General features: G+C 41.6%; 1 protein-coding gene across 2 annotated transcripts; it reads right to left on the bottom strand.

Moving 5' to 3' along the window:
- Positions 1-800: 800 nt before the first annotated feature.
- Positions 801-12,399, bottom strand: WTAP (WT1 associated protein). Of its 2 annotated transcripts, none has more exons than XM_068116388.2 (8): positions 12,264-12,399; positions 3,753-3,828; positions 3,521-3,576; positions 3,307-3,365; positions 3,064-3,191; positions 2,809-2,987; positions 1,874-2,028; positions 801-1,746 (listed from the first exon to the last, which is right to left on the bottom strand). In XM_068116388.2, exons 2-8 carry the CDS (start codon positions 3,780-3,782, stop codon positions 1,046-1,048), a joined length of 1,308 nt encoding a protein of 435 aa, XP_067972489.2. In that variant the 5' UTR covers positions 3,783-3,828; positions 12,264-12,399; the 3' UTR covers positions 801-1,045. The 2 variants fall into 2 exon arrangements, with proteins under 2 accessions (XP_067972489.2, XP_067972488.2); XM_068116387.2 differs by having other exon boundaries at positions 12,242-12,397.
- Positions 12,400-13,799: the final 1,400 nt, after the last annotated feature.

Below are 13,799 nucleotides of genomic sequence, written 5' to 3' on the forward strand. Positions count from 1 at the left end.
ACTCTCAGGTTAATTTTTCTACAACGTTAAACGTCCACCTTCTTTCGGGTTTACTAAAGTCGAAAGAACCCGATCTAGATTGGTCGACTCAGCTTGTGTAAAATAAGGCAATGTCTATGTTTGTTCCTCATATAAATGAGAAAAGCTTGGCAGACCTCCCACAAAATTTGCATCTGTGCTTGCGGTACCCAGTGCCAGGTGGTGAGCATCAAGTACCCCTTCCCATGAGTGCGGGGAAACGGTGATCATCATGTGGTTTAACCATTGACCCCTGCCTGAGGGAGGGGGCATTGTGTGTGGAAAACTGCCAATCCTGAAAACAAATCCTCTCTCCTTGAGGGAAGTGGGTATGTCTAGATATTTAAACTGAAGTATTTTTCAAATTGATTACAAGGTAGTCAACGTTACCTAATAGCAACACTCCACACTGTTACCCATGGTCCTCTCTGCCATCTTGATATCAAAATATTTAAACTGTATGTACTTAATAAATATCTGTTTTCTCCTTTCACATGGTGCTGATCGGGGTTAAATTAAACGTTTTGCTTTATTTTTAAGTTTGTCCAAATGCTTTTCATTGCTTCCCAGAGAGACTGTCTCAATCAAATATTTGATTTCTTTAAACATCAGTGAGGTCTTGCCCCTTGCCTGCAGAAACTACAATGCGCCAAAGCGGGTGACCGTACGATCTGCTCGAAAGTGCACATCTTCCGCTCGAGTTAAATTGGCAGGTGATGGCTCAGTAGTTTGAGGAAGTATTAAAAACTACTTCAATTCATCTTGATGCAAAATTAGAGAAATGTAATTAAAGAAAACTGCTTTATTACTTTGGTCATTTTTACACTTGCCAAAGATTGAGCCTGTGGAAAGGGGGAATAGTAAGAAAATAGAAGTGGCACGCCAATCGGCCTGGAAGAAAGCAAGGAACGACAGGTATAGCAAAGTAAGGGAAGGAGATGATGATGGAAGTCATCAGTGAAAGCTGAACGCGTGAGGGTGTGAAAGGGCAAAAAGACGCGCATCGTAAAGTTGTGTCATTTTGAAGTCAATCAGCATTGTCGTCATCATCACCATCATCATCATCTTTTGGCTGTGAGAGGAGAGGACTTGCTGGTGCTGGAATGGAGACCTCTTGGTCTGGGGAAGCTGCTTCTTGCTGACATACAGTGTCGTGTGCTGCCTCGTCACCAACACCTCGCCACATGCCACCCTCGCTTCCTGATGGTGAATCGATATCTTCATAGTCCTTCACCTCACTTTCAGCTTCCTGTTCCATCTTCTCTACTTCCTCACTCTTTTCTTCGTGCTCTTCCTCTCCCTTTTCTTTGCTTACTTCTGGAGTCATTTCTACATGGCTGCCAGCATGGGGCTCAGCCAGTTCACCCTCGTTACCTGCCACGACATCTGCATCCCCTTCCTTTTTGTCCTTTTGGCCATTGGCATCGTCTTGCTCATCTTGCTGCGCCAGAGCCTCTTTATCCTCTTCACTCGAAGTGCTCGAGGAGGCTGGGGTGGGTGGTCCTGAGTTTGCACCTGATGTCGCGCCGCAGGGTGAATGGGCCATTTGACTTACTGCCGTGTCAGGTTCCGAACTGGGTGTTGCGGAGCCATTCTCGTGCGAGTGTGCGGGAGCGTTTTTCAGCTCGAGCTGTTCCCGAGCATCACGCAGTTGCTGCTGCAGCACGAGGATGGTGCTCTGCATACCCTCCACTTCCTCATCCAGCTGGATAATGAATTCATTGAGTTCTAGTAGAGTAGAAAAGCGAGGGTAAGAGCAGAGGTGAAAGGAGAACGAACGTTGCTTACGATGTCACGTTTACATCATCGTGCGTTAAAATGAGGTGCGAGAGCTGTGGATTCAAGTGGTACGCACCATCCTGGCTGCACTTCAGCTCCTGACCATATTTTTTCTGCAGAGCAAGCTCGGCCTCGAGCTGTGCCACACGACCTTGGGCGAGCTGACGACCCAAGTCCTGGTTTTCCTGAATCAGCATCCGGCATTTTGCCATTAGCTTTTTACCTGTCTGGCTGTGAAAAGGGAAAAAAAAGTGTTGAACTGGGGACAGCAGGATCTGTTACAAATACGATGAGGAAGCGACCACAAACTAACGAGATCAACCTGCGGTTAAATGTTTTTTTTTTAAACGTCTCCGCCGAAATAAGTCACCTGAGGCATTATGGTTTTAGGTTGGCCGTCCAGCAGTCCATCCGCGATACGTTTTCGTTTCCTCCATAATTTAAGAACACCTGAAGTGATCCAAATCAAACTTGCTACAGGTATGTATAATGATGTAAAGATTAACGTATTAGATTTTGGGGTCCCGAGGTCAAAGGTCAGACGTCATGCCAGGTAAACATGTGAGAACTTGTCGACAGCTGAAGGGATTTAAATTAAATCTTGGTGCGGGTACGTATAATGACGAAAACATGAACTGATTAAATTTGGGGGTCAAGAGGTGAAAGGTCAGAGGTCATGTCAGGTAAAAATATGATAACTTGACAACAGCTGAATGGATTTAAATCAAACTTGGTACAAGTTTTATGCCGCCGCCCACATTATTACATCATTATATCGGTCGACGTCGAAGAGTGTCATACTAGTTCCCTTTTTTTTTTTTTACTTCTGCAGTTTCACCCATGCTCCTGTTTGTCATGTGAGAACAACAGACCTTTGTGCTTTGGCATCATCATAACGTTGTGACAGTCGTAACAAATAATCTTGAGCTTTAGATTCCAAAGCCAAATTACATTTTAAACCAAGGAGATGTTAAACTAAGAAGTAGATGTGGTGTAAATGTAAACAGAGACCTGTCTGGGGTAAACTTCCAGGCATTGAGTTCATCATGAGCCTGTTGAAGTCTATCCCGCGTGAGCTGCAGCTCAGAGCGCATCCTCGTAAAGAGAAGGTTCACGGCTGGTTCAACGAGGCATGACCGTAGCTGTGCCGCACTTGATCTTTGCCCGTGTTTCAGCTTGTGGATCTGAGTCTGCCAGAGAGAATTAGAGTTCAGCAGAAAGTTTGACGTCAACCACCTGCCTCCGTCCTTATTCTCCCCTCCTTACTGCACACTCTTGCATTTCCTGTTCCTTCGTAGCTAAACGCATCAGCAGAATGTTCTCTCGACGCAGAGCTTCCTGCTGCTGCTGCTTCAGCCGCTCTTCCGATTCCTTAAGGCCTGACCAGTCACTCGCTGTTCACAAGATCAAAGGTACATTGGGCAGGCAGTATGAGACAATTTGACAGAAAAAGCATTTAAAGCAGGTTTGTGCTCCGAGCAATCACAGAGTACTTGTAACACCACTTACAGCTGAGCTCCGATAGCCTGCTCTCCAAGCCTTGGAGGTAACACTCCTGCTGCTTCCATCTGCACATATTGGAAAACGCACAAAGGGCAGGGGGTTACTTTGATGCTTCATCTTATCGAAAGAATTCCAAAGAAAGGTAAATTACAATATTAACATGGTAATGGAAGCAGATAAAAGGGTGGAGGTAGGGAAGGAGAGTGGATCTGGGAGCTACCTCGAGGAGAGGTCATCTCGAGGCAATGTTTTCAACTCGTCTTCAGAAATTCGCACCTGGAGCCAAACATTGGGAGATGGAAAAATGGAAACGGACTATTTAAATACAAAATCGGGTAATGAGACAAATAATAATATAGTGAGAAAACAAGAATGAAAATGAGATAAACAGCTTTCAATTGACTAGTACAGAGACAAACGGAGTGAGAGGGAGACACGTGCACACGTTTTACCCGCTTAGTTGCTGGCTCTGATTCCGCCATGTTCAGGGTTCCAGAATAACGACTCGCAGGGATTCGAGGAACGAACCTGCACCAAATATCAGCGGTTGTTGTTACCAATATCACCAGGCATCACAAATCCATATCAACAAATCACACATGAAGCCATATCACCAAATCACACAAAACCATATCACCAAATCACACATGAAGCCATATCACCAAATCACACATGAAGCCATATCACCAAATCACACATGAAGCCATATCACCAAATCACACATGAAGCCATATCACCAAATCACACATGAAGCCATATCACCAAATCACACAAATCCATATCACCAAATCACACATGAAGCCATATCACCAAATCACACATGAAGCCATATCACCAAATCACACAAAGCCGTATCACCAAATCACACAAAGCCATATCACCAAATCACACAAAGCCATATCACCAAATCACACATGAAGCCATATCACCAAATCACACATGAAGCCATGTCACCAAATCACACATGAAGCCATATCACCAAATCACACATGAAGCCATATCACCAAATCACACAAAGCCATATCACCAAATCACACAAAGCCATATCACCAAATCACACATGAAGCCATATCACCAAATCACACATGAAGCCATATCACCAAATCACACATGAAGCCATATCACCAAATCACACATGAAGCCATATCACCAAATCACACATGAAGCCATATCACCAAATTACACAAAGCCATATCACACAAAGCCATATCACCAAATCACACAAAGCCATATCACCAAATCACACATGAAGCCATATCACCAAATCACACAAAGCCATATCACACAAAGCCATATCACCAAATCACACATGAAGCCATATCACCAAATCACACATGAAGCCATATCACCAAATCACACAAAGCCACATCACCAAATCACACAAAGCCATATCACCAAAATCACACAAAGCCATATCACCAAATCACACAAAGCCATATCACCAAATCACACAAAGCCAGATCACCAAAATCACACAAAGCCACATCACCAAATCACACAAGGCCATATCACCAAATCACACATGGCCATATCACCAAATCACACAAAGCCATATCACCAAATCACACATGAAGCCATATCACCAAATCACACAAAGCCATATCACCAAATCACACATGAAGCCATATCACCAAATCACACAAAGCCATATCACCAAATCACACATGAAGCCATATCACCAAATCACACAAAGCCATATCACCAAATCACACAAAGCCATATCACCAAATCACACATGAAGCCATATCACCAAATCACACATGAAGCCATATCACCAAATCACACAAATCCATATCACCAAATCACACATGAAGCCATATCACCAAATCACACATGAAGCCATATCACCAAATCACACATGAAGCCATATCACCAAATCACACATGAAGCCATATCACCAAATCACACATGAAGCCACATCACCAAATCACACATGAAGCCACATCACCAAATCACACAAAGCCATATCACCAAATCACACATGAAGCCATATCACCAAATCACACATGAAGCCATATCACCAAATCACACAAAGCCATATCACCAAATCACACAAAGCCATATCACCAAATCACACAAAGCCATATCACCAAATCACACAAAGCCATATCACCAAATCACACATGAAGCCATATCACCAAATCACACATGCAGCCATATCACCAAATCACACAAAGCCATATCACCAAATCACACATGAAGCCATATCACCAAATCACACATGAAGCCATATCACCAAATCACACAAAGCCATATGACCAAATCACACATGAAGCCATATCACCAAATCACACATGAAGCAATATCACCAAATCACACATGAAGCCATATCACCAAATCACACAAAACCACATCACCAAATCACACATGAAGCCATATCACCAAATCACACAAATCCATATCACCAAATCACACATGAAGCCATATCACCAAATCACACATGAAGCCATATCACCAAATCACACAAAGCCATATCACCAAATCACACAAAGCCATATCACCAAATCACACAAAGCCATATCACCAAATCACACAAACCCATATCACCAAATCACACATGAAGCCATATCACCAAATGACACATGCAGCCATATCACTAAATCACACAAAGCCATATCATCAAATCACACATGAAGCCACATCACCAAATCACACAAAGCCATATCACCAAAATCACACAAAGCCATATCACCAAATCACACAAAGCCATGTCACCAAATCACACAAAGCCATATCACCAAAATCACACAAAGCCATATCACCAAATCACACATGAAGCCATATCACCAAATCACACATGCAGCCATATCACCAAATCACACATGAAGCCATATCACCAAATCACACAAAGCCATATGACCAAATCACACATGAAGCCATATCACCAAATCACACATGAAGCCATATCACCAAATCACACATGAAGCAATATCACCAAATCACACATGAAGCCAATCACCAAATCACACAAAACCATATCACCAAATCACACGTGAAGCCATATCACCAAATCACACAAATCCATATCACCAAATCACACATGAAGCCATATCACCAAATCACACATTAAGCCATATCACCAAATCACACAAAGCCATATCACCAAATCACACAAAGCCATATCACCAAATCACACAAAGCCATACCACCAAATCACACAAAGCCATATCACCAAATCACACATGAAGCCATATCACCAAATCACACAAAGCCACATCACCAAATCACACAAAGCCATATCACCAAAATCACACAAAGCCATATCACCAAATCACACAAAGCCATATCACCAAATCACACAAAGCCATATCACCAAATCACACAAAGCCATATCACCAAAATCACACAAAGCCATATCACCAAATCACACAAGGCCATATCACCAAATCACACATGGCCATATCACCAAATCACACAAAGCCATATCACCAAATCACACAAAGCCATATCACCAAATCACACATGAAGCCATATCACCAAATCACACAAAGCCATATCACCAAATCACACATGAAGCCATATCACCAAATCACACAAAGCCATATCACCAAATCACACATGAAGCCATATCACCAAATCACACAAAGCCATATCACCAAATCACACAAAGCCATATCACCAAATCACACATGAAGCCATATCACCAAATCACACATGAAGCCATATCACCAAATCACACAAATCCATATCACCAAATCACACATGAAGCCATATCACCAAATCACACATGAAGCCATATCACCAAATCACACAAAGCCGTATCACCAAAATCACACAAAGCCATATCACCAAATCACACATGAAGCCATATCACCAAAATCACACAAAGCCATATCACCAAATCACACATGAAGCCATATCACCAAATCACACATGCAGCCATATCACCAAATCACACAAAGCCATATCACCAAATCACACATGAAGCCATATCACCAAATCACACAAAGCCATATGACCAAATCACACAAAGCCATATCACACAAAGCCATATCACCAAATCACACAAAGCCATATCACCAAATCACACATGAAGCCATATCACCAAATCACACAAAGCCATATCACCAAATCACACATGAAGCCATATCACCAAATCACACATGAAGCCACATCACCAAATCACACATGAAGCCACATCACCAAATCACACAAAGCCATATCACCAAATCACACATGAAACCATATCACCAAATCACACAAAGCCATATCACCAAATCACACAAAGCCATATCACCAAATCACACAAAGCCATATCACCAAATCACACAAAGCCATATCACCAAATCACACATGAAGCCATATGACCAAATCACACATGAAGCCATATCACCAAATCACACAAAGCCATATCACCAAATCACACAAAGCCATATGACCAAATCACACATGAAGCCATATCACCAAATCACACATGAAGCAATATCACCAAATCACACATGAAGCCATATCACCAAATCACACATTAAGCCATATCACCAAATCACACAAAGCCATATCACCAAATCACACAAAGCCATATCACCAAATCACACAAAGCCATATCACCAAATCACACAAAGCCATATCACCAAAATCACACAAAGCCACATCACCAAATCACACAAGGCCATATCACCAAATCACACATGGCCATATCACCAAATCACACAAAGCCATATCACCAAATCACACAAAGCCATATCACCAAATCACACATGAAGCCATATCACCAAATCACACAAAGCCATATCACCAAATCACACATGAAGCCATATCACCAAATCACACAAAGCCATATCACCAAATCACACATGAAGCCATATCACCAAATCACACAAAGCCATATCACCAAATCACACAAAGCCATATCACCAAATCACACATGAAGCCATATCACCAAATCACACATGAAGCCATATCACCAAATCACACAAATCCATATCACCAAATCACACATGAAGCCATATCACCAAATCACACATGAAGCCATATCACCAAATCACACAAAGCCATATCACCAAATCACACATGAAGCCATATCACCAAATCACACATGAAGCCACATCACCAAATCACACATGAAGCCACATCACCAAATCACACAAAGCCATATCACCAAATCACACATGAACCCATATCACCAAATCACACATGAAGCCATATCACCAAATCACACAAAGCCATATCACCAAATCACACAAAGCCATATCACCAAATCACACAAAGCCATATCACCAAATCACACAAAGCCATATCACCAAATCACACATGAAGCCATATCACCAAATCACACATGCAGCCATATCACCAAATCACACAAAGCCATATCACCAAATCACACATGAAGCCATATCACCAAATCACACATGAAGCCATATCACCAAATCACACAAAGCCATATGACCAAATCACACATGAAGCCATATCACCAAATCACACATGAAGCAATATCACCAAATCACACATGAAGCCATATCACCAAATCACACAAAACCACATCACCAAATCACACATGAAGCCATATCACCAAATCACACAAATCCATATCACCAAATCACACATGAAGCCATATCACCAAATCACACATGAAGCCATATCACCAAATCACACAAAGCCATATCACCAAATCACACAAAGCCATATCACCAAATCACACAAAGCCATATCACCAAATCACACAAACCCATATCACCAAATCACACATGAAGCCATATCACCAAATGACACATGCAGCCATATCACCAAATCACACACGGCCATATCATCAAATCACACATGAAGCCACATCACCAAATCACACAAAGCCATATCACCAAAATCACACAAAGCCATATCACCAAATCACACAAAGCCATGTCACCAAATCACACAAAGCCATATCACCAAAATCACACAAAGCCATATCACCAAATCACACATGAAGCCATATCACCAAATCACACATGCAGCCATATCACCAAATCACACAAAGCCATATCACCAAATCACACATGAAGCCATATCACCAAATCACACAAAGCCATATGACCAAATCACACATGAAGCCATATCACCAAATCACACATGAAGCAATATCACCAAATCACACATGAAGCCAATCACCAAATCACACAAAACCATATCACCAAATCACACATGAAGCCATATCACCAAATCACACAAATCCATATCACCAAATCACACATGAAGCCATATCACCAAATCACACATTAAGCCATATCACCAAATCACACAAAGCCATATCACCAAATCACACAAAGCCATATCACCAAATCACACAAAGCCATACCACCAAATCACACAAAGCCATATCACCAAATCACACATGAAGCAATATCACCAAATCACACATGAAGCCAATCACCAAATCACACAAAACCATATCACCAAATCACACATGAAGCCATATCACCAAATCACACAAATCCATATCACCAAATCACACATGAAGCCATATCACCAAATCACACATTAAGCCATATCACCAAATCACACAAAGCCATATCACCAAATCACACAAAGCCATATCACCAAATCACACAAAGCCATACCACCAAATCACACAAAGCCATATCACCAAATCACACATGCAGCCATATCACCAAATCACACAAAGCCATATCACCAAATCACACAAAGCCATATCACCAAATCACACATGAAGCCATATCACCAAATCACACATGAAACCATATCACCAAATCACACATGAAGCCATATCACCAAATCACACAAAGCCATATCACCAAATCACACATGAAGCCATATCACCAAATCACACATGAAGCCATATCACCAAATCACACAAAGCCATATCACACAAAGCCATATCACCAAATCACACAAAGCCATATCACCAAATCACACATGAAGCCATATCACCAAATCACACAAAGCCATATCACCAAATCACACATGAAGCCATATCACCAAATCACACATGAAGCCACATCACCAAATCACACATGAAGCCACATCACCAAATCACACAAAGCCATATCACCAAATCACACATGAAACCATATCACCAAATCACACAAAGCCATATCACCAAATCACACAAAGCCATATCACCAAATCACACAAATCCATATCACCAAATCACACATGGCCATATCACCAAATCACACATGAAGCCATATCACCAAATCACACAAAGCCATATCACCAAATCACACAAAGCCATATCACCAAATCACACATGAAGCCATATCACCAAATGACACATGCAGCCATATCACCAAATCACACAAAGCCATATCACCAAATCACACATGAAGCCATATCACCAAATCACACAAAGCCATATCACCAAATGACACATGCAGCCATATCACCAAATCACACAAAGCCATATCACCAAATCACACATGAAGCCACATCACCAAATCACACAAAGCCATATCACCAAAATCACACAAAGCCATATCACCAAATCACACAAGGCCATATCACCAAATCACACATGGCCATATCACCAAATCACACAAAGCCATATCACCAAATCACACATGAAGCCATATCACCAAATCACACATGAAGCCATATCACCAAATCACACAAAGCCATATCACCAAATCACACATGAAGCCATATCACCAAATCACACAAAGCCATATCACCAAATCACACATGAAGCCATATCACCAAATCACACATGAAGCCATATCACCAAATCACACATGAAGCCATATCACCAAATCACACATGAAGCCATATTACCAAATCACACAAAGCCATATCACCAAAAAAAAAAAAAAAAAAATTTACACTATTCAGACCCCTTCACTTTTTTCACATTTTGTTATGTTGCAGCCTTATGCTGAAATCGTTTAAATTCATTTTTCCCCATCAATCTACACTCAATACCCCATAATGACAAAGAGAAAACAGGATTTTAGAAAGTTTTGCAAATTTATTAAAAAGAAAAAACTGAAATATCACATTGACATAAGTATTCAGACCCTTTGCTATGACACTTGAAATTTAGCTGAGGTGCCTCCCATTTCTCTTGATCATCTTTGAGATGTTTCTGCACCTTGATTGGAGTCCACCTGTGGTAAATTCAATTGATTGGACATGATTTGGAAAGGCACACACCTGTCTCACACCTGTCTATATAAGGTCTCACAGCTGACGATGCATATCAGAGCAAAAACCAAGCCATGAGGTCGAAGGAACCTGCAGAGCTCAGACAGGATTGTGTCGAGGCACAGATCTGGGGAAGCAGAGAAAAACATTTCTGCTGCATTGAAGGTTCCCAAGAGCACAGTGGCCTCCATAATTCTTAAATGGAGGAAGTTTGGAACAACCAGGAGTCTTCCTAGAGCTGCCAAACTGAGCAATCGGGGGAGAAGGGCCTTGGTAAGAGAGTTGACCAAGAACCCGATGGTCACTCTGGCTGAACTCCAGAGATCCTGTGTGGAGATGGGAGAAACTTCCAGAAGGACAACAATCACTGCAACACTCCACTGATCTGGGCTTTATGGCAGAGTGACCAGACGGACGCCTCTCATCAGTGAAAGACACATGAAAGCCCACGGAATCTTGTTTCTCACAGTCTGAGAGTCCTTCAAGTGCTTTTTTGCAAACTCCAAGCAGGCTTTCAGTTTCACACTATAACTACTATAACAGTACAAGTACAAATGATGTACGTCCATCCACGAGCTTAACATTTCACTCCACCCTTCTGCATACTGTCGTTTGGTGTGTTTTCACTTCACTTCGCAGCTTACGGGGATTTTCTCTTCAGAATTTGCGGCCCCCATATTTTAAAATGTCTCGAACTTACATCTGTTTTGGAGGAGACGTTGATCTGAATTGGGTTCGAACTTCGAATTAAAACGCAAACGTTAACGCGCGGTTATGAAACGTTAACGCGCGGTTATGAAATCTTACCAACAAACAATGGATGATATTGATAACGAAAGAACCGCTCACTATCACAGCTCCACTGTACCTTTGGCTTTGCAAGGACTAACCTCTCCACACCTTGGGCCTTGCTCTGCGTGTGTCTGTGTCGAATCCCGAGAGAGTACAAGGCGGTAAGAGAGAAACCGGAACACCAGTCACCAGCACGCCGGACCAGTCACGTGACCTTTACCCTCTCGATCTCGTGACGAAGAGGAAGAGACGACGATATTTTCATTTTGATAATGTTTCAAATATACTTAATTTTTTTAAAGTTCAAATGGCGATATATATATATATATGTATATAATTTTTTTTTCCTTGTTCATTCAAGCCAAGAACTGGAAGAGTGTAGCCGAGCTGAATCATTTGTAGCTGATACACCTCAAGTAGCTTACAGTTGATTACGTTCATTCTGAAATACAATTTTCCATCAAACGCAAACATCTCTCAAGAACATAGTACGGAGAATCAGAAGCAACATTTGTAAGACAGAATTGTAATCGAGCGAAACTGTCGACCTGAGGCAAAGTGAACACTGGGGAGGCGGTAAATGTCGCTTGTCCCGTCCACAATAATTATATGAACCAGAGTATTTGTTCATTAAGGTAGAAAAAATGGTTCTTTTCCTTACCTTATTGGCTATTTATGAGGGAAGGTCGACAATTTGTTACAGTTGGGTCGTTTTAGTGGTTTCAATCCGCTGTAATAGCCCCACGGGCGGCAAATTCTGAGGAGACAATCCTCATAAACTGTGAATGTCCTGCGTGATGTTAACGATAATGTTTTTAATTTTGCGCCTTCTATATCTATCCCCATCTTTATTTTCAGTTTCACTTGTAGTTGTCGTAGTGGACGATTCATCTCTCCCCCTCCTCTTGTAACCCTCCTCTGTGGCTATATTTTTATTACGTACGCAAACATGGCGGCATCGTTTACTCCCACTTACGTATGCTCCACATTTGCGCCTCCGTTCATTAAGACCCCGACCTCATCTCTATGGTCCTACTAGTACCCGACTGCAAAGCCGCAATGAGCCGGCGAAGCCAAAGCCTCTTGCCACTATATCACTATGGCATCAGTAGGTTAGGTAGTTGGTAGTAGGTACCGTACCTAGTTCAAAATGACACCATTTGCATTCTGGATGAGATAAAAATTTATAAAATTTCCTTCTTGATTAATTCGGTGAATTCCGTCTCAACTTCGGATATTTCCGGCAGTGAAAAACTATTCCCTACGGCCGCGAGATTTCTAAAAAATAATTCTTCGTCAATTTTAGAATATTTGACGCCGTTTTCAGCCTCCGAAACGCGTAACAAGCTTTTTTGACATATTTTTCCAAATGCTCGAATCTCATTGGTTCCGGTGTTTGGTGACGATTTTCGTTGAAGATAACGAGGTTGGTCTTAAAGTATTTTAATTACAAATTAGAGGTGCATAAGATTGTGAATCAAACAAAGACGGGTGAAACAAACTCCTATTGAACTTTTTCGCAATTTTGTTATGCATACTTCCGCATCCGCAAGATGGCGGCCTCCATTGATTTGGTTTTTGAAATATTTTTTCAAATGCTCGAATCTCATTGGTTCCGGTGTTTGGTGACGATT

The sequence above is a fragment of the Myxine glutinosa genome, chromosome 5 (genome assembly GCF_964187855.1).
Source record: "Myxine glutinosa chromosome 5, kmMyxGlut1.1, whole genome shotgun sequence".
Taxonomy (NCBI): Eukaryota; Metazoa; Chordata; class Myxini; order Myxiniformes; family Myxinidae; genus Myxine; species Myxine glutinosa.

Bases quoted from the DNA above. Each gene is read 5' to 3' on its own strand.
- WTAP (XM_068116388.2), bottom strand. From the start codon at position 3,782: ATGGCGGAATCAGAGCCAGCAACTAAGCGG. The intron at 3,577-3,752 runs GTAAAACGTGTG...GTTTGGCTCCAG, and splicing joins CAGAGCCAGCAACTAAGCGG to GTGCGAATTTCTGAAGACGA. The intron at 3,192-3,306 runs GTAAGTGGTGTT...TCTTGTGAACAG, and splicing joins CAGGCTATCGGAGCTCAGCT to CGAGTGACTGGTCAGGCCTT.